This window comes from Cynara cardunculus (genome assembly GCF_001531365.2).
Source record: "Cynara cardunculus var. scolymus isolate 2C chromosome LG 11, CcrdV1, whole genome shotgun sequence".
In the NCBI taxonomy this organism is placed as follows: Eukaryota; Viridiplantae; Streptophyta; class Magnoliopsida; order Asterales; family Asteraceae; genus Cynara; species Cynara cardunculus.
This window is the reverse complement of record NC_037538.1, coordinates 2,317,283-2,339,315: the sequence shown is the minus strand read 5'-3', so window position 1 is coordinate 2,339,315 and position 22,033 is coordinate 2,317,283. Positions and strand designations below refer to the sequence as shown.

At 35.6% G+C, this 22,033-nt stretch overlaps 3 protein-coding genes across 9 annotated transcripts; 2 read left to right on the top strand and 1 right to left on the bottom strand.

The window, feature by feature from the left end:
* The first annotated feature begins 2,151 nt into the window (after positions 1-2,151).
* On the top strand, positions 2,152-4,910 carry LOC112521957 (ETHYLENE INSENSITIVE 3-like 3 protein). 5 transcript variants are annotated; one of them, XM_025130981.1, is made up of 4 exons: positions 2,152-2,306; positions 2,548-2,613; positions 2,674-4,484; positions 4,557-4,910. In XM_025130981.1, the coding sequence occupies exon 3, from the start codon at positions 2,714-2,716 to the stop codon at positions 4,460-4,462; it is 1,749 nt and encodes a 582-aa protein (XP_024986749.1). In that variant the 5' UTR covers positions 2,152-2,306; positions 2,548-2,613; positions 2,674-2,713; the 3' UTR covers positions 4,463-4,484; positions 4,557-4,910. The 5 variants fall into 5 exon arrangements, with proteins under 5 accessions (XP_024986749.1, XP_024986747.1, XP_024986748.1 ...); XM_025130979.1 differs by having other exon boundaries at positions 2,502-2,613; XM_025130980.1 differs by having other exon boundaries at positions 2,548-4,484.
* A 2,520-nt stretch (positions 4,911-7,430) lies between these two features.
* On the top strand, positions 7,431-13,773 carry LOC112522168 (lysine-specific demethylase JMJ30). 3 transcript variants are annotated; one of them, XM_025131253.1, is made up of 6 exons: positions 7,431-7,926; positions 10,418-10,627; positions 11,491-11,619; positions 11,710-11,853; positions 13,104-13,196; positions 13,316-13,773. In XM_025131253.1, the coding sequence occupies exons 1-6, from the start codon at positions 7,459-7,461 to the stop codon at positions 13,502-13,504; spliced, it is 1,233 nt and encodes a 410-aa protein (XP_024987021.1). In that variant the 5' UTR covers positions 7,431-7,458; the 3' UTR covers positions 13,505-13,773. The 3 variants fall into 3 exon arrangements, with proteins under 3 accessions (XP_024987021.1, XP_024987020.1, XP_024987022.1); XM_025131252.1 differs by having other exon boundaries at positions 11,479-11,619; XM_025131254.1 differs by having other exon boundaries at positions 11,479-11,619; positions 13,267-13,423.
* Positions 13,774-14,367: 594 nt separating this feature from the next.
* Positions 14,368-18,457, bottom strand: LOC112522258 (IRK-interacting protein). Its single transcript, XM_025131376.1, has 2 exons — positions 18,021-18,457; positions 14,368-16,042 (listed from the first exon to the last, which is right to left on the bottom strand). The coding sequence occupies exons 1-2, from the start codon at positions 18,246-18,248 to the stop codon at positions 14,537-14,539; spliced, it is 1,734 nt and encodes a 577-aa protein (XP_024987144.1). The 5' UTR covers positions 18,249-18,457; the 3' UTR covers positions 14,368-14,536.
* Between the last annotated feature and the right edge of the window lie 3,576 nt (positions 18,458-22,033).

Sequence of the window (22,033 nt, the reverse complement as noted above, 5' to 3'; positions counted from 1 at the left end):
ATAAAATTATCATAATGTCCATTTTTTGATTTTTCAATTCAGGTTTTATGGTCAAATGTTGGTCCATTAATTAAGAAGAGGGGGTTTTACTTGGGGAAAAGTTAGAAAAATAATGTAAGTATCTGGTTTTGAATGATTATGTTTTTAAATTATTTTTTGAAATTAAAAAAAAATTATTAAACTTTTTTATTTTGAATAATTAAGTCTCTGAATATTTAAAAAAAACTTGTAATTGAATAAAAAAGTCTTAAAGTAAAAAGAAACTTAAATCTGTTTTATATTTCCTAAATCTTACGCCTTCATACCCCTTGCAAACAACGGTATCATTCCCCCTTGTTACCACCCTCTTTGCCCCATCGTTGTTCATTCTTCATATCATCTATCACGTTGTTGGCCTATGTCATCCATTTCTCTCTCTCTTTTCAAAATAGGGCGAATCAAAAGATTAAAAAAAAAACAAATAAAAAAGCAAGAGATCAATGGTAAGGACATACAATCTGATAGACGATATGGAAGGACGACGATGGGGTGAAGAGGAGTAGCGAGGGGAGTGTTTGTGTGGGGTTTGAATGGCGTAAGGTTTAGGAATGATAAAATTGATTTAGGTTTTTTTTTACTTTAATATCTTTCTATTCAATTATAGGTAGTTTTTTGGGTTAAAATGATGTAAATAGCCAAATTTGTAGTTCGACAGTTTATTTTTTTTTTTTTAAATGTTCAAGGGCTTAATCATTTAAAATGAGAAGTTTAATAGTTTTTCATTAAAAAAGAGATAGTTCCGGGACTTAATCTTTAATGATTTTTTCATTTAAGAAAATAGTTCAAATACTTAATCATTCAAAATGAAATAGTTCATTGGGTTTTTATAAACTTTTCTTTTCATTTACAAACTCAATTATTAGTACAAATTATACAAACCAATCTCAATCGTTCATTCAATCTAATGAATATATGGTTTGAACCATATCTCATTTGTTTAATAATGTAAAATGAATCATAATAAATGAATTTTGATAACCTTATATGAATACCTAAATCATAATAAATAAATTCTCGTTATTTTTATAAATATCTTAATTAAATGGTTTGTATGATTTATACTATGGTTGAATTTATTAATGATGAAACTGTATTTGATTAATTAAAAATATAATAATTATACATTTTTAAACGACACTTATTTTAAGACAACGAAAGTAACTTTTATTTAATTTTGTAGGAGAGAGAGATGAACACAGGACATAAAATACAATTTAATAAGAATATTTTAGGAATATTAAAAGGGTATTTGCGTAATACAGCGAGATATATCTTGATTTTAATATTTCATTTCATTTTTTATCTCAGTCGATGTTATAATATGGTCTTATATGATTTTGAAAAAACGATGGTGTTTTTATTTTTCAATAAAATATAAATTTGAAAATATCATAAAATTTTGTCAGAAATATATCAATATTAGTATCAAATTAACTATTTAAAATTTCTCATTTTTTATGTAATTTTTTAATTATAATTTAATTTAGGTTCAATAACGAAATAATTTATATTTGGTTTAATAATATAATTTTCTTATAAAGATAATAATTAATTATTTTGTTATAACTCGATAATTATCCTAATTATATATTAGATTTTTTATATTTTAAAATAAGATGTTTATCATCAATTTGATTATGTTTATCCGTAATTAGTTACACGAATTCAAACATGAAGTTTTAATAAGTTGTACTTATGCATAATTTACTTGTAATATTAAATTTTAAGTGATATACATTAATATACAATACTTCATGCATAAAAAATAATTTTTAAGAGTTTTTATCAAATGCTTTGTAATATAGTATAGATAAAATGTATAAATCTTTTTTAATAAAATAATTAAAACCATAAAATAAAAATTAGTATTAAATGTAATTTTTTAGAATCATAAAAAAAAACGTCGGAGATGTCAGGATTATTCCCTTCACTCAATATATTTAAATAAATAATTAAAAGTTTTAAATTATATTCGTAATTAAATGTTTTAATTTATTTTGATTGTAAGAAGAAGCAAATGTGTTCTTGATTTCTTCAAAAAAAATCCTTATCTTTTTGACCCCTAAAATCTGTCTTCCAGATACGTTGCATACATAAAACACACCAATTTGCAAATGCTCTTCCGCATCTTCTATTAATTTTGGTAATATTATATTTGTCGCTTCGTTTTTCCCAATTTTCTCCCCTCTTTCTCTCTTTCTCTCCATCCCCACTAGGGTTTCAGGAATCCATCCATGCATCTTTAAAGATTTTAAAGCTGATGCCAGGTAAGTGTTTCCCATGACCCATGTCTTCAATTTCGATTATCTTTCTTGTAAAGTGTTGTTTTCTTAATTTCAATTTGCTTTTCTGGTGAAAAGATTGAACTTTATTGAATCAATTTGATTATTAGTCTACTGAATTCGAGTCTTTTGTGTTAAATTTATGAGAATTTGAATGTACGCGAACATGGTTTCGTGCAGAATTATGAGATTGGAGTTTTGATGATTGATCATTTCGATCTATTAGGTTGAGTAGTAGCCGTTTCGATTCAAGATTCGAGTAACTCTGATTTCATTGGGATCCATTTGGAAGGTAAAAGTGCATGTTAGGTGTTCGATGAAATTACCGGTCGACTGAGAATCGTTTCTACAGGTTTTTGGGATTTTATTGGGAATTTTAGGTCTTCATAGGAATGGATGATCTTGTGATGGATACGAATGGATTGGGGGATGGTTCAGATATTGAAGGTGATGATATAAGGTGTGAAAATATAGCAGAGAAAGATGTAAGCGATGAAGAGATCGATGCCGAAGATTTGGAGAGGAGGATGTGGAAGGATCGAATTAAGCTTAAGAGGATCAAAGAAAAACAGAAGATTTTAGCACAACAAACTGCAGGAAAGCAGAAGGCAAAGCAGACTAGCGATCAGGCTCGTAGGAAGAAGATGTCAAGGGCTCAAGATGGGATTTTGAAATATATGTTGAAGCTTATGGAAGTCTGCAAAGCTCGTGGTTTCGTTTATGGGATCATTCCCGAAAAGGGTAAACCCGTAAGTGGTTCATCAGATAATTTACGAGCTTGGTGGAAAGAAAAGGTTAAGTTTGACAAAAATGGGCCTGCAGCGATCGCCAAGTATGACAGTGAATGCATTTCTAAAGGGCAAATTGGCCTTCAGAATGGGGGATCTAATAGCATTCTTCAAGATTTACAAGATGCTACCTTGGGCTCTCTTTTGTCATCTTTGATGCAACACTGTGATCCACCACAGAGAAAGTTCCCGTTAGAGAAGGGGCTGCCTCCACCTTGGTGGCCGACCGGCGGTGAAGATTGGTGGACCAGATTAAGGCTTCCGAAAGGCGAATCTCCCCCATATAAAAAGCCTCATGATTTGAAGAAGATGTGGAAAGTTGGGGTTCTTACTGCTGTTATAAAACATATGTCTCCCAATATCGCTAAAATTAGAAGGCTGGTTAGGCAATCAAAGTGTTTACAAGATAAGATGACCGCTAAAGAGAGTTCAATTTGGTTAGCGGTTTTGAGCCGTGAAGAAGCTCTGATTCTACAGTCAAGCGGTGACAATGGTGGATCGGCAATCACTGAGACGCCTTCAGGTGGTTGTCTTGAGAAAAATCGACCTTCAAATAGCTATGATAGTGATTATGATGTTTACGGATTTGAGGATGGTGGTGCCGCCTCAGTCTCATCGAAAGATGACAGAAGACAACCACGAAAGGATGCCGAACAATCTGGCCATTCTCGTGATCCACCACCACCGGTCCCGGATAAAGAACAACCACAACCACGGGCAGAGAAAAAGAGAAAACGGGAGAAGTCAAAGCCTTCTCAAGAGCAATTAGTAGATGGGCTGCCTGATATAAACCAAGCGGATGTGTCATTAGTCGATTACCCCATGCAAGAAAACATACCGGAAGACCATCCATTAACCGCCGTGAGGCCACTAGCGGCCACCAATGGCACCGAAGTTCAGATTCCACCGAACATGTTACTGTATCCACCAGTTCAAGAATCTGAATATAGACCTCAAGGTTTAGGCATAACCAATGGACATGAAGTGGCTGGGGTGCACCATGGACCTCAAAGCTCAGAATTGCATCCTCTAGTTCCTTACAGCCTCTATATGCCACCAATCGAAGAACAACAGCCTGTTCACGAGTTTCAAATCAGACCAGAATATTCTGGAGTCCACGCCCCTGAGTCACAACCGCATAGAGATGAGAACTCGAATGCAATCCCAGGTGGATTTCATAACGATCATGAACAACCAGTCGACAACCAGTTTGAATCATCAATCAATAGCCTGTCACTAGATTATCCAGGGTTCAATAGTCCTTTCAACCTTGGACTCGATGCAACGACTTCACTGGATCCAGATTTGGATTTTCTGCTTGACGATGACCTCATACAGTACTTCGGAGCATAAATGTTCAGAATGTTGTTTAATTGTAAGTTATATAGTATCAAGATTTTCTTTTCATATTGTTTAACCAGTTAATGATGATAGTTCTTGGATGCAGGTATGAGGAATATATTTATATATATATAATGCAAAGATAACCATGGCATTATCAATCGTCGTCCTACTCCTCAAGAACTTTAAGGTTATATAACCCTTTTTCTTTTTGCCGATTTTGGTGGTGGAATAACGATGATGTTGGACAGTTTGCATGTGATTTTGCCTGTAAAATGAATGTCTCAGCTGGGAAAGTGAATATTTTTTAAAAAGAATTGTGATTCTTTACCCTTTTCTGTCTAACAAAACCATTAGAATGTGGTGGTGTTTACTGTCTGTAGCTTCGTTTCTTGAAATCATCCTTTATTTGGATGATTTTCTTTAAGTAGCAGAATAGATGTATTGCCGATTATAGCCTCATCGTGCGACACGACTATCGTAAATCTTGGCATCTTATTGCAGGTAACTGGATGGTCATTGTCGTTTTTCATTTTGCATCGTTTTTTTATACCCATTTGTCAATGGGTGCCGTCAGTGTAGTGTTTTTTTGGAGTGGTGATTATTATCCAGTAACCGCTTAACCTTCAATCTATTTTGATGTCTAGAAATGTTAAACTAAATCTAGACATGTTCAAAAGAACACTGACGACGTGGTCAACATGACCAAAGGTCATGGGAAATTGTCGTCCATTCTATGGCCCCATGTTTGTATCACGTGTGATTTTATATTCTATACCACATTTGATTATATGTGGTCCGTTGCTATTAATGAACACCTGAATGCCCATATAGATAGTCGACTTGGGACTATGTGAGACCATGTTGTTTCCATGAGATCACATGAATAAAACTAAACATTCACATCAAAATACGGTAAAGGTAAACCTTCACAATGTTTTTGTTGTGTAATTTCAGTATAATTTTGTGGTTTCAAGGTCTAACGAAAAGATTATCTCACTTAAACCCGACTTGTCGATAGTTATTTAAAAATATCATTTTATATTAATTTAAGTAAATTTACACCTCATACTTGTGTGGTTGATATGTGGGTTCTTTATTTAGACTCAAAAGTAAAGCACTTAAACGGTATGATGCAAAATATGAAGACAATATTAGCATCATATTTATTTGTTAAAAGATTAATAATTTTTATTGTCTACTGATTTATGTTAGAAGTTTTGTTATTTGAGTGGTTACAAAAATAGTTAAATAACCAAAAATCGTCACCATTATATGTCTATTTCTTTAACTTAATAAAGAATGAGATTAAGACAACGTCACATTGGAGAACCAGACCTACATTCCTACTGCCTATGAAGTGTACTGATAGACGGTATTTTTGGTTGACTTATATACAATGTCGTATATGGTATCAGAACCTGTCTCTCTCGAGAAGATTCGATCCTCTTCTTTTTGAGTTGTCTATCCCTTATCATTGTGTCTTCTACCGACTCCTCTCCCACCTACAATGATGCTAGCTCTGTCACAAACAACACCCCAAACCCGCCACCGCCCCTCGTCCCTCTCACTACTCATCATCATCTCGCGATCACGTTGACAACCTCGAACTATCCCATCTAGCGAACTCACCTTCTAGCCCTCCTTAAAGGTTACGCCCTTCAACCGTACATTGACATCGAAAAACCTGACCCACTATCTGTTCCTGCTACCCACTGGTTCCAACAAGACCAACTTCTGCTCTCTGCCATCCCAGACCCCACCTCTAGTGATATTCAACCTTTAATCTCTTAAGCCCCAATAACGGTCGAAGCTTGGGCTATCCTTGGGAAACATTTTTGTCGTATAGAGAATTGAAGGAACATAGGTTTTAATGTTCTTGAACATGAGATAAATGAAAGAAAAAGAAATATGTCATTTTTACCAATATACCATTTAAAAATATATCCTTTAGAAGGAAAGCTTGGGTAGTTTTGTCATTTTAATAATTTTTTAAAGAGTTATAATTTTCTTCATTTCCTTCCTTCCCTTTTCTCCCACATCTGTTAAGAAACTTATCATTATTTTCCTTCACTTTTCTTTCCTTTCTTTTCTAAAAAAGTTTCAAGAACATGGGTTTTTTACTTCCCTCCCCTTTCTTTTCCTTCGTAAAAATTGTTTCGAGAACACAACGTAAGTGTTTAATCCCTGTTCGTAGGTGCATTTGAGTCTCGTCTTTAAAATTCAGCTCCTCACATTTCTAGCTTTCCGCTCATGCTAACAAGTTTAGCAGACCTTTTGTATGCAATATTTTACCCTTCTTCCAACTTTTTTATGCTTTCATTTTGTCTAACGTTTCTTTTGCTTTTTGTACGGTGCTTTTATTGTCTCTTAATTTATATGCGTTGTCGAATCCGTCTACTCTTTTCTTAAGTTTATATTATACAAACCACAAAGGTGGTAACTGATTGGTTTGAGCTTGGCTCCAAAGGTCAAAAGTATCAGGAGGTTTCAGGTTCAAATCCAAGGAGGAATAAAAATTTTCTTGTGGCCACGGAGGTTCAAATGCGGTGACTCCGGGCTATCTACAAAGCAGGTGATCGTCATGTGATTAGTCGGCTCACATAACGGATTGGATATCCAGGTTAATAAAAAAAGTTTATATTATACATGCCTTCCAAAAAGAAATACGTTATTAAAATAATAATATAAACAATATGAAAACGTTCGTCTTGAAGAAAAATGCGAAACCGGAAGATATTAACTGATAGGCCCATAAGCAAAGTTAGAGCTGGGCCCATTTAGAGTACCCAACCCAATAACATAAAAAGGCCCAATGCCACGTACGCAAAAAGTGAAAAATATCTCAGATAATATCTGGACTAGGAGAGGAAAAACAAAATCTAAGGAGGACACGTCATGCTCTTCTTCTTCACTAGTGGAGAATTAAAAAGTCGGTGAAACGAAACTTCTCTTTCTCTCCGTCCTTTTTCTAAAAACCGAACCTTCTCCTCCTCAATCAACCACCAATGGCCAACCACCACCGCGACGACGTCTTCGGAACTCCGGTGTTAGATGACCAAGCACACAGCCTCCTTCAAAGCATATCGGAAGAAGGTGGTTATGCTTATGTGAGTATGTCAACACGCGCCGCTGCCGGAGACATTCGAGCTGCAGAGGCGGCGCGTGAGATGGCGTGGGAGCAACTTCACTCCGGTCCCTGGCACTCGGTGCTGCCTGTGTGGAGAGACGCGTACTCGATGGCGTGTTTGCACGTCGCCAAATTTCATTATGCTAATGGTGACTTCAGAGAGGCGCTTAGGGTTTTAGATATGGGATTGATAATGGGAGGGATGGTTTTGCGTAAGGATTTGGATTCGGCTGTGGAAAAGGCGACGGAGAGAGCGAATGCTCTTCTTAGGGTTTCGGAAGAATCTGTTAATGGCTCTGCTAATGCTAAATTGCTAACAAATCAAAATGCAATTAACTTGATGGAGGTGAGTATTACTTAACCCTGAGCGTGTCAAATTAGTTGTGAGTAGAGTTATTATACACCTTGCTGTTTGTGAGAATAAGTGGATAATTGAAATCGCTGCATAATATGATCATAATTTTTCCCCTGTTAATTGGATTTTTTGAGGTAAATTGCAACTTTTATGTCCTTTTCCTTATAAATGCTATTCAGTAACTGTAGGTTACAATCTTGCGTAACTTGTCTTTTGAATAGCGTTTGTTTCTGGTGTTGTAATGATGCCTGGGGATCATCATCTGAGCTCCCTACGTAATAATGAATTTTTATATTGCAACAGTATCCCCCAATTATTTTTGTTATGTTAATGTTTAACTCATGGCGCATCATACAGGAAGGAAATAGGAGAGAAATGATGGGATGTCGACATATCGCCCTTGCAAATGTCAGGACTTCTGCTCCATCCCACCAAACATGATCTGTGGTGAAACCACATAGTTAGGGGTGAAGGAGATGGTTGTATTAGGGCAAAAATAAATGTGCATATAAACTTATATATTCATAGGAGGCCATGTTCAATAGCATGTGTTTAAAACTTGTAAAATGTAACACTTCATGGAAATCTACATTTTATTGAACTTCTCTATGCAGTCTGAGTCTCTGACAAAGTCTGCCTTATTGTTTAATATCTGACCTGGGCCGACATTATTAGATGTCTGGAAATCCAGTTTATAGATTGTATTACCTCCATCATGTGGATTTGACGAAAATTAGACTAGCTTTGTTATTACTGAGGCAGGAGAAGCATGATATTTACAAACACGGAGATAGATAGACACAATAGGAGCGATTTTGAAAATACACTTTCCAGTAGGCTTTAAGCTAAGAAAAATACCATCCCTCTCTAAGTAATATGGGGAGTTTGAGGAAACATCATTATTTTCCCCAGAAGATTTCCATCCATTTTCTGGTAATTCAAAGAAAACTTGTGATTGCATTTGCTTAATAAAAAGAAAAATGGCGATACTCATACGTCAACCAGTACAGTTTTAGTTAATGGAACTATGTGCATTGATTGCTAAGTAATGTTTTACCTGTCTGGATGATATATTTATCAGCAAACAGTGAAGATGGCAAGAGTGTTAACGTTCTGATCGGACATCATGCTCAGACGGTTTGAAAGTGAACAGATTGTAGATAGGAGGAAGGTCGCTTAGGTTTCCCTGTTTTGAAGTGTAAAAAGCTGGATTCATTAGTTTTACCCGTGGTTCAAATCAGTCCTTGAAGTGATGCTGTGGGTTTTCTTATTCTTTTGTTATAGTTCCTATATCTTGCTGTACCCCGTCGATCTACTGCTGCACTCCATGCATGATGATATATGTGCCATCTTATCTAACCCAAAAAACGTTGCATGTTCCCTTCCTCATAATATGCAAAAATTTGACAATCCTGTTATTATAACTCAAGTCTGAACTACCTATGTATATCAGACTGATGTTTATGCTATGGTGCACCTCTCGACAAAAGAGAAGAACAGTGTGAATGCTTGGCGAACTATGTAAGGACAGACTCAATTATGCTGGGTGTAAACATTTACAAGTTTTAATAACTCTTCTCTGTTCCAATCGATTCTATTTGTAGGATAAATGGAAATTCAGGACAAATGTGGGAAATGAGTAGCTGCTCGTTTCGCAACAATTAACTGGCATGTTGCTTATTGAGGTCAAAATCCAGTCTTAAGAAATAAAACATCAGCTTGGAGGTCAAATTGAACATCATTTATATCCCATAGGCTGACAGTTTCTAGGTTTTGTACTTCCATTTGCTTGGATCTCTTGTCGTTCACCATATTGTCTTACAGCTCCCCTAAGATGGTTTAAGGGAGGATTTTGGTCATAGCAATAGCGTATCTTTTCTCACCTTACAACATTGTTTATAGGAATGATTGTCACAAAATTGCATGTAATTTTTCTCTTGCGTACAAAACAAATGAGATAGCCTGGAGGTAAAGTCTCTCCCCTTTCCTCTTTTTTTTTTATTAACTTGGATATCCAACCCGCTAGGCGAGCCGACTAATCCCAGAGCAACCACTTGCTTTGCGGGTAGCCCGTAGTCACCGCATTTGAACCTCCGTGGTCACAAGGGGATTTTTATTCCTCCTTGGATTTGAACCTGGGACCTCCAGACACTTTTGACCTTTGGAGCCCAAGCTTAAACCAATCAAGCACCACCCTTGTGGTTCCCCTTTCCTTTTATCTCACCCCTTCAGTGATCAAGTGCTTATTTGCTTAAATTGTGAACATGGAAGTGAAATAACGATTTAGCTTTCAGTGCTTAGTTCATACTTCTAGACCAATGACCCATCAATTGATGAATCCCATGTATCATATTTTTGTTAGCATTTACTTGCAAGTCTGTTTTGATGACACATGTTTAAGACTACTACTTTAGATGATATGCACAATCGTGGACAAGAGACCAAAATAATTTCACACTGATGTGTTGCATTAAACGTGTAGGTCGTTCAAAGCTTACCCAAGAGGTCATTGTCTTGTAAACTTGTTGGGAAGAGATCTGCCCTTTCATTGGAGGGATTTATGCGTGACTATTTCCTCTCGGGTTCACCAGTTTTGTTAAGTGATAGTATGACTCATTGGCCGGCTAGGACCAAGTGGAATGACTTGAATTACCTTAAAAAGGTTGCTGGCTACCGCACAGTTCCCGTCGAGGTGATGTATATCTTCAGTCAACAGATATTACATTGGTTTGGTTTTCTTAAAATTTTCAATTCTGCTTCCATTTGTTATGCATAACCATTTCACCTCTAGCGAAAAACTAGTTGCATCATGGTTGGAAGTATGGTAGATTGTTGAAGATACCAGGGAAATGGATGTATGAGGTTCAACACTTATCCGATCTATACAAGAAGGGATAACCACAACATTAATGGTTGCAAAGATGAGTTGGCTGCAAAATGTTCCACATCTAGTTGTGACCTGTGACATCCCGAGAGATAACTCCATGACAGAGTACTTGCTACTAACAGATTCCTTTGTATACACACAAAATGGATTGTCAAGCATCGAACAAGTTGTGTGCATTTTCTTTTTACTTTTCTAAAACGGTCAGAACATTTATTAATCTGGAAAGCTAATACATAATGAAACAATATCAGATAGCCAAATCACATGCAACTGAGAGCCATACTGACCGATTACCAATTGACTGGACAAACAATCTCTCAACTGAGAATCAACTGACAACCAACTGATAGGAAAATTATCAACTGCAATAATTGCATTTATTAGCTTAGAATAGTGAAAACCGAAGGACACTACTGTCGATGTCCATTAAGGTCCATGGAAGGCCTTACTGAACATTTTTTGGCCTAGATTGACAGCTCAAATTCCTTATTACTTATAATAATCCTTTTCAAATAAAAAAATGCATCAAGTGTTTAAAAATACCCTAATTTGCTCATTATTTGTGCTTGTCACCATCTCAAGTCATTCTTTAAGCTCTCCTGATGACCAATTTTTATTGCAGATCCCTTCTGTAGATTCTGAAAAATATATTGTAGAACATCTTGCAGGTTGGAAAAAACTATTTATGCACTGATTGGAAGCAAGAGATGTTAACATTCTCTGAGTTCCTTGAGAGAATTCAGTCCAAAAGTTCTGCCGCCCCTACTTATTTAGCCCAACATCCCTTGTTTGATCAGGCATGTGCTTACTCTATCATGCACAATAGGTGGTCAAAGTCTCATTATTTAGATAGCTTTATAATCAATTACCTCCATCGTAATATGCAGATACAAGAGCTATGGAATGATATTGTCATCCCTGACTACTGTTTTGCTGGTGGAACTGAGATGAAGTCGGTTAACGCATGGTTTGGTCCAGCTGGGACAGTGACACCATTACACCATGACCCCCACCATAATATTCTTGCTCAGGTATTTTATAAGAGTTCTTTTTTTCTGATGAGCTGTTATAAGAGTTTATATGACTTCCAAAATTAGAATTTGGTCCTGTACGAATAGATTGTTTGGGCCTTTGAGGAGCTAGATGTTTCAGTAATTGTGTATAAATTTGTTAAATCCTGATTAATTGAAAACTTATGGGAAATAAGAATAAGTAAACAAATAAAAACAATTAGAATCTAGTAAATACATCCACGCATATGACCTAAAGAAAGCTCAGACAATAATATCAACTTGCAAGGCGGCTGATCATCAATAAAGCTGTGATTGGCCATGCCATTGAGCTATTGCTTATTGGCAGAAGGCAAAAATCATCATATATCAGATTTGTGGTATCCACAAAATATTAAAAGAGAACTACTGAAGTATACTACCCTTGAGTTGTAGCTCCTTTGCCTAGTAAGAAATCCAACTGGATGATACAGTGGTATGTACATCTTGAGTTCTTGAGCAAGGTAGTGTGAAAGTACATTGATGATTATGATGAAATAACCCTAATGGATAGCTAGTTAGAATTGGCAGACCACAGAAATTCCCAAGAGGGTCCAATTCTTTTATGGATCTGCACATCTCTGCTTACTAAGATAAGGGATTAATGTCAAATGAATATCATTGAAGAATCTATCTACTAGCTGTGATAGCTTGCAGTAATTTTTCCATTGAATGAATCATGAATCCAAGCATATATCTTATTAGGATCATCAACCCACAAATTGTATTATACTAGTTCTTAGCCTCTATAACTATGCTTCGTGCTTCCTAGGGAAAGTTTTCGTTATAGGTCAAGTTAAATTTGACTTGGAAGCTATGTTTTGATAAGCAGAACTGCAGTTTAGCTACTGCTCGAACCCTGTCCCCACTCCCAGAGATAAAAAGACAGGGGAGGTGCATGCAGTTTCAGACAATAAGGAAGAGAGATCTGAGAGGCTAGGTGATTAAGATGTTAAGGCATGCTTCCTTTTTCTTAATTTGTTACCTGAAAATTGATCTACAACTCAGCAAATCTTAAACCAAACCAAACTAACCCAATATATCCTACCCGGAGGTAGGGTATTTGGGGGGGGGGAGGGGGTACACAGAACTGGGTGGCTGTTTCCGTGAACCCCGGTTTGTGAGAAGTGTGTGGCTGTTTCAGCAACTCTTGTTATTGCTCTATCAATGTTATGACATGTTAACGGTATAATATATTTTTTATTAATAACACTCGGGTACTACACTTTCAGGTTGTTGGAAAAAAATACGTCAGGCTCTATCCAGCTTCGTTGTCTGAGGAGCTTTACCCACATTCTGAATCCATGTTGAAGAATTCCAGCCAGGTAGATCTTTCTTAAGCCACACAAGGTTGACCTTGATTATGCACAAGTCAATGTTAGAACCATTTTGCAGAAACCCACTTCTATATCTTTAAGTGCCGTATGGATTTCATTGTTTGAAGGTCGACCTGGACAACATGGATGCAAATGAATTCCCAAAGATCCAAGACCTGGAATTCGTAGACTGCATTTTAGAGGAAGGCGAGATGCTTTATATCCCTCCCAAATGGTGGCACTATGTTCGATCTCTCACTACAAGCCTTTCGGTCAGTTTTTGGTGGAGTGCTGCACCAAGCTCACCAACATCCTGATTTGGTAAACCGACTTTAGCTTCTGTGTTAAATTTTTATATATCAGGTAAGTCAATTCAAGTTACCAAATTGTCAGCAATCATTATTATTATTATATCAGTGGAATTGTTCCCTTTTCATTGCGATGCTACTGGTACATTCTTATTAAAACTTATTCCTTCTGAATATTAGGGGTTCATATATGTAGAAGAAAAGCCAATCTCTTTCTTTGAGAGGCTTGTAACATTGTACAATCTCTTTCTTGTTAATTCTATCCATTTTAAGTCTAATTATTGGCTGTTTATAGGAGCAACAAATTTGTATTCAATTTGGGATCTGTAACCGTCTACTTAAGAATGAAAATTGATCAAGATGACCGATTGATCAGGTAGAGCTCAAAGGTCTCTGTAGACGTAGATGTTTGTATAGACATGGGGAAGTCCTGTCAAGACAAGAAGTATATTGAACAGAAATAAGCTCCAAAATCAGAAGTAAATCCTTGAAACTTAAATAAACATGCTCTCTTTAAAAATTCACAATTAAAATTCCAAAGAATTTTATAGATTAGCTGGATGTTATTTGTTTAAGTTTGGGTCATCTAAGCTACTCGAGCTACAAAACCAAGATCATACTAGATATCAGATAGAGTCAGGTTGGCTTGGCTTGGCCGGGCCCAGCCCGGCCTCCCTGGCCATTATCTGAGGCTCGCTAATTTTTTACTATAATACCATATCTTTGGAATTTCTTAAAACATCAAGGATTCTTATGTACTAAAGGAAATCCTCGAGGGCCTTATAGTTATTATTAACAAATTAGATTCTGTGGTGAGCTGGGGGTATATAAATGCAAATTATTATCCTGTAGGTTACAAATTAGAATCCACATTTCATATTTATCCTCCTCATACCCCTCACCTTAGAATTATCAACATTAGCATCCAACAATATTAAGTATTCAGCTCTTGGTACAACACAAGCAATTTAAATCCAAAGACATAACATTATATTACCCACCAAGAAAAAATAAGACAAATTAACACTACTACTTGTTACTTCAACCTGCAGTTTTATACCTGCAAAGAACCTTGCACCTTAGAACCCTATCCTGCACATAAAACCCAGGCATCACCATAACCTTCACTCGGGTCGGGTTTTGTGAACGTTGCCTATCCACAAACACATCCTCCATGAACACGCTATCGAAGCTCCTATTCTCTTCCACCCTTAAGATCCCCAATACTGGACTAAAAGAAAACGCTAGCAAATGCAGTAACCATATGCACTTAGCCGCCACAAAGAATGCTTGCAGTAGCTGCTCCGGCCAAGGCCGAGTCCAGTTCAATGCTGTAATAATGCCACTCATCTTCTGATCACAGAAACTACTGAACTCTTCGCTGTAATACTTTGTTCCCTTCCTCAGAACCTCGTTCCAACTCAAGTTTCTGAGTGCACAGAACGACGAGAACTGTGCTTGGCGTTCTTGTTGAGGGTCTAAAAGCTTTGGGGTTCCATTCTTTTGAAACACACAGTTCTCAAAATCTTGGTAAAGGGATTGATTTATGATCGCTTCCAAATGGCACAAAACCGCTTTCGAGTACTTTGAATTCAAAGATAACTTGTGGGGTTGAAGAATCGAGTTTAGGTTATCCAGTAATGTAGTATCTCCTTCGTCAATCTGAGCTACGAGAGTTTTACAGAAGTGTTTCACTGATAATCTTGCTTCAGACACTATCTGCACAAACCCTTCCACCATTACTTCTTTGGTAACTGGCATACTTTCGCTATTTCCATCGATGGGTTTCCCTTTATGGAGTTGAGAATGATCAGAGTCTTTGGCTTGTGAAACTGCTTGGCCTAAGGCCTTCTTCAGCTCTTCACAGTAGTTCTCTAAATACTCTAACTTTTCCTTCAAATCCCCTATTGAAGATTTCATCTCCGAAGCCTCCATTAAAGCCACATCCCTCCTCTCATTTGCTTCGATAAGATCTTTCTTCAAAACCTCAATTGACATTATCCCAGAATCTTTATAAGAAAATTCTTCTGATCCTATCCTGTTTGGAGAATTCTCGACGTTTTTATGTTTTTTCTTGTTCAACCGAGGAAACAACCAAGAAAGACTCATTCCTGATCTGGGTTTCGCATGAGATTGAATGGACGAATGTGAATCAGTCATAGGCACCACCAAGTTAGAGTACTTGACATGATTCTTGGCACCATCAAGATTATTATTCGTGCTAAGTGTCGCAGGTTTGCATTTGTTGCATGACGAGATTGATCTGAAATCACCGAGACTGTTCCTTCTCGACTTTGAGAACTCAGTTCCAGGTGATGCTCGGAGGAGCGTAATGTGATGACCCGAAGCCACAACGGAATTCTGATCATCAGACGGGCACGTATGAGGGACAATGTTCATCAATTCCGGTGGTAACAATGTTCTTGACGATGCATTTGGATTTTTGTAATCAGACAAGAACCGTAGATCATCGTTACCTCCTCCGTTTACGCTACATTCGTCCCAACAACTTGGAAAACTTTGATTTCTTGGTACGTCATCGTAACTCTGTCAATATTGAGTAATATCAGTTAAGTTACCTAAGAAAATAAAAAATTTACTGTTTCTGTTACTAGTGCATTTAATGTAGGCTTTAAAGATTTTGAATCTTTCTTTTGAAGCAACTTTAGTCTGAAAAGCTGTCCAACAGAAACTTGAAGTCCAAACAAGTGTTTTTTTAACGAAAGAGAATCTGCTTTATGTATGTATGATGTTAGTCAAAGTATTCAACTTTTTTTAACCGAGTTCTGTATAGATTGCAAAGGTTTTTGTTTAGAGGGTTTTTCATAGTTGGAAAGAGCGTGTTTTTTAATTAGGAGAGGCAGGTTTGGAAAAAACTTGGTTTCTTGCATAAGGGCTGCCCCCTTGGAAAAACTTATTGACATTAAGTCACTTTCTGTATCATTAAGCCACTACCAAACAGTAACCGAATAAGTTGCGAGTATCGTCAAGTTTATTAAGCTGCTAACAAGTAGGCCCTTGATGTCCTAGGCTTTAGCTAGACAAACAATTTCTTTATCCCTTGGGTAGAAGGTATGTGAATATCTATGAACACCTGTATCTATTAATCCCGTGGGTATCTGGGTCAGCTTGTGTTTATCTCAATTAATCCCATAAGTATTAAAATTACCAGTCAAACAAATCCTAGTAAAGTAATATTAGGCAGCAAACCCAAGGTTTTACTAGTTGAATGATTCTGATTTGATATCTTGTTGGGTGCTATCGGTTTGTTTAAGGTCACGTTATTCATCAAAAAGCTTAAAGTTTGTCGGTTGGAATGTTTAGCAAGTATAAAAAATATATACAACTTTGTGAAAGCTTCCATGACATGGAGTTATCAGACTTGATCTACAGGACCACAGGATCTTTCCAAGAGTAAAAACCCTAATAATGTCGTAAATATTGGGACCCCAAGAGTGAGGTTTTAATCTCAGTCCTTTGATTGCATCATTGTAATGTGTAAAAATTGATCCATTTTGGTATTGAACCTGATAGATGGTTGAGATTGAGTCGTATTTGATCCAAACGTAGAAACATTATGGGGTTAAAAGAAATACATGAGTGGTGACTGAATATAGTCCTGCAGCGTCACTATGGATTTTCCTGATTGTTCTTTAACGTCTTTAGAATTGGTCGAGGTGTGGCCAGACGCCATGGATAAAAGTAAAAATAAGAGTCTGATGATGGTAGTTTGTGTTTGACTCAACACATACAAGTTTTTTACTAAAAATATAATAAAAAATAAAAACCTTGATTAGGTTATAATTATGAAATGTTATCTTAATAGTTCATCAAGTATTTCATACTTTTAAAAGTAAGATTAATGAATAATAGAGTGGCTAAATTAATAATCTGTTCCCAAGTTTTATTATGCAATAATATTTAATCATTTAATTTAAGTTCAACTATTAATTATCTAAAATACTTGCATATGAAAATAATAAAATCTTAAGAATTTAAACAAAATTATAAGAGTGGCTTATATTTAAAGTTAATAGTGGCAGTTTACCAAATGCTTATTGGTAATGGGTACCAACCTCATTTTTTTTATTATCGTTCTTTACCCTCTAAACACTTACCGAGTAAAATTATCGGTCCTCATATGTCCATGGATAAGGTTTTTGGTCTTTGTCATGCCCACCAGCTATGGCAAGTAACATCCGATAAACACTTACTCGATAAATCTTTGGTAAAGGACGCTTTGGTAGAAAATAAGTATGAATTGAGATCCAAGTTTGAAAGGCAAAAATAATTTAATTTAGTTGGAATTTTAAATTACATTATTAAGGCAACTTTAGAAGCAAGAGGTTTACGTGGAGTGGAGTTGGTTTAGAATTATTAGTTTGCACATATCTCAAAGATAACTTCTTTTCAAGAATTGATTATGAACTCCATAAAATGCAAATAAATCCAATATTTCTTCTTGAATTCAATCAAGAAACTTGAATTAATTGAATGAAAACAGTAAAAAGATGGAAAATCTTACAGGGGTAAAAACCGGGTAATCTTGAGCAGAGAGCTGAGAAGCATGCCGTGAAATCGGAGAGGCGGACGGCAGCCGTAGATGTGCAGGACTGTTGCTCTGTAACAGAGCAGCATGAAGTGCTCTGAGCTCCACTGCTTTAGCAATGGCTGCTTGAATCTCCTGCTTGCTAACTTCACCACCACCGGTGGTGGTGGTGGGGTGATGGTCTTCGGTGGTGGTGGTAGCCATTAATGATGGTTTAGGAAAAAACAGCGGAGAACATATATGTATATAAATAAATAAAAAAAGAGAAGGGTTATCAAGAATGAATGGAGAAAAGAACAGAAGGGGGTGTGAGAATTTAACGGTTGGATTTAATTTCCAAATGAAGAAGAAGATCAGAGGTGTGCAGATTACCAGAAAACGATGAGAGAGAGAGGTGAAATCCAAAGAGAATTTGTCATTGTTACCAATGGAATAAAGGGATGGGAGAGAGCATGTGATGAAGAGGATGAGTGTGAGCGACCTTCTAGTGCTACCAGATGGTGGGGGTCCTCAAATTACCCTTTTGCCCTTTCATTTTATCATGTTACCTGCTCCCCCCTCCTCTCCCCTCCCCTTTTCCTTTTTCTTAGATCATCCGCTATGGTAGACTTTTAACCAAAGCTTTTTTCCTAAAAACAATGAGACTTAACATCTGTTTGTTAGCAATTTAACGAGTTTAACAGGATTCGTAGTTTATTTGGTCAACTATGTAATAGTTATTTGGTGGTGACTTAATGATATAAAATGTGACTCATTTAATAAGCTTTTTAAGGACAGTTTTATGCAGAAAACCAATTTTTTTTTTCAAATTTGCTCCTCCCAATTAAAAAAACGTGTTTCTTTCATCTATGAAAAACACTCTGAAACATAAATCTTCTCAATTTTCACACGCAGATTAATCCATACTATGACTTAATTGAAAACCAACCAAACATATAAAAAGATAGAACTTTTAAATGATGAGTTTTTTTAGTCATTGATTTTCTTAAGTATACGATATTTATATACGACAAAGAAAGAACTCCATACACCATACTCACATTAGGTGAGGTTTTTTTTAACCGTGGGTTTTTAGACCAACTTACGCAGACTGACTAATTTGTCGGACAACCATAAATAGCCTGGAGCCATCGCAGGTAAGGTTTAGACCTCGTATCTCTTGGAAATTTGGACTCTACCAGTAACCCGTGTTACCGTTGTAACCCGTGTTACCGTTAGACTAAATGTTTTTTTTTTATACTTTTTCACAAATTTAGGTGGGCAAAAAAAACTTTTGGAAAACCTTTATAATAATGAACCCTATTTGGATTTGAAAAACACAAATTGTTGTATTTTAATGGAAGAGATTATGTATATGCTTTTGGTTGTTCCAATTGAATTAATTGCTTTTTTTTTTTTGTCAAAAACTAATAATATTATAACCTTCTTTTTGGTTCTTATAATTGAAGTGGTTGTGTTTTAATATATCAGAAAATCCTATAAATTTTAATAAATAAAGATGGTAATAAAAATATGTATTAGTTTATTTCAAAAAATAAAAATAAAAATAAAAATAAAAAAAATGTGGTGGGAGCATAGCATTTGATGAGAGAGAGATCCAAAGGGAAGGGGGGTTGGGCTGGCTGCCTTGTAGTTTGTACAGTTCACTCCTGGATGCTTCATTGTCATCATGTGGGGACCTATTCCTATACAATGGAAATGACCCTACTGCCCCCCTCTTCCTAATTTAATACAACCACACTTGGAAATAATTTACTTTTTTATTTTTATTTTTATTTTTCTTTTTATATATTTACAACTTTTGATTCCCCGTTGTCAATATTTTACATAAAACAAAAGCTTGTTGTCTAATATTTATTACGACATTAAGACTATGACATTGCAAGACCGAGTAGAACAAAAACGCCAAATGGTTGGAAGAAAGATCGAGGAGATGGTATATCACGGGTAAGAGTCAAAACTCCCACTTAACTTACTTGGTAAGATTTTACTCCACCAAAACGGCATCTTTTGCAACAAATTATCCAATAAGCATTAATTGGGTAACAGCTGTCATTTTCGCTTACTGGGTAAGATTTTAGGTTCTATCTGTCGCTCTTACCAGGTAAGAATCTCTTCCTCAACATGTAAGGTAAGTGAACTAGTAAACATTTACCGGATAAGTACGTGAAACGGTCTTTAAGACTAGGTTAGGACATCACCAAAATAGTAGGAACAAATATCTGAGATGAGACAAGATTAGTTTTTGCTAAATTACGTTAGATTAAGATCATAAAACCTTGCATAATTATTTTACTTGTCTACCTCATTCTCTTATGTCTAGTCTTATCTCATCGAGTCATGTATGCATGTCAAATGTAAAGCTATTAATTTAGGGGTCTTATGGGATTAGTCAATATGCAATGACTCAGATATCCATAGTCATCCAAAAATCAATATGTACTTAATTATGAGATGGAGAAATTCATTATCTTTTATGATTAAGAGTGAAATTGTAGTTTGTTCAATTATAGAGAAACTTGGGATCATGTGAGACCAAGTTGTTTTTGTGAGATTCGTTAGACCACTTTTTTACACTTGAAACTTTACAACAAAACACTGTGAAAGTAACATTCACAATGTTTTTGCTGTGAAGGTTCGGGTTTTTTTACCTTCAAAGCATTTTGTTGTGAAGTTTCAAGTGTAAAAAAACAGGTCTCACGAAAACAACCTGGTCTCACGTGAACCTAACCATACATATAAAAAAGCGTAATAATTTCATAGTATATATTTTTTGTTATGGATAATAAAATATTTATTTATACATTAAAAAGTAAAAAAAACATGTAAAATACGAATGAAAGTGAAAAGAAATGTTGATATGGAAGAGTAGTATTTGTATGTATTCCAAAGGGAATCCCACGTAGGAATGTTTAATTCCCACGCTTAACCACTTCCATTTAATTATTTCTATGATTATTATTCTTTCTCTAATTAAATATTATAATCACAACCATTTGGAATATTCATGTCTATTTCTTTTTTGTCCTTTTTTATTATTATTTTTATTTTAATATCTTTCTCTAAAATATATCATTCATTGTTTTGTCATCGTCCAATTTTATTTTTAAATACATCATCTCATAATTTCTATATTAAACAGATCAATTCTAATTCTGATTATTATAATGTATTTATACCAGTTTCATTTGTGGGTTGTCATTGTTGGTGCATTCATTTGATAACTCATAAAATTATGATAACTTTGAAAACTAGTGTATCATGTGCTATTTCATATGGTATTTCTCCATCTACGGCTTGGATTTAATGAAACTAAAAAGTTTCACATTATGAACTGAATACATATGAAACAAACGCGTTGTGAAACAAATATATGTTAATCAACTAAAAAGTTTCATATTTGTCTTTATTTAAAAGTTTAGGTGCATACATATCTTAGGGCATATGATGGTCTCTCGTACCGCTTTCATTTGGTGATGTAATGAATTTTCTTACGATCCTTAAAAGTGTCATTCTTTTGATTGGATGCATATAGCCATTTTCGGATGCAGAGCAATGATAAGAATGTTCTCAGAGAAAAAAATATCATGGGTTTAAATCTTTGTGAATATACTTTACAATGTATTTCTTTCCTTTTCGTAGAAAATAAACAGTATTTTGGATCCAACCCACAATCCCTTAATGAATTAGTGGGACAAACACTAACCTGATCGGCTTATAGTGTTTTGAACCATAATTTAAGTAAAAAGGTTCGTTACCAGCAACCTAAATTGGTCCCACTCTCTAAGAACCACATGTGATGAGACATTTAAGAGTTGAGTCTGTGGCTAAGTCTAGCGGAGGGCTTAAGCATGTCTCCCACATGATTCGAACTCGAACCTGTTGTGTATTTGAGCATAATCGTTCCACTCCTTTGCCAACCATGTATCTTTTATGTTGTTTAAAACTATCCTTTTTAAGTCTAGATATATTTGATTCAACATTGCTTA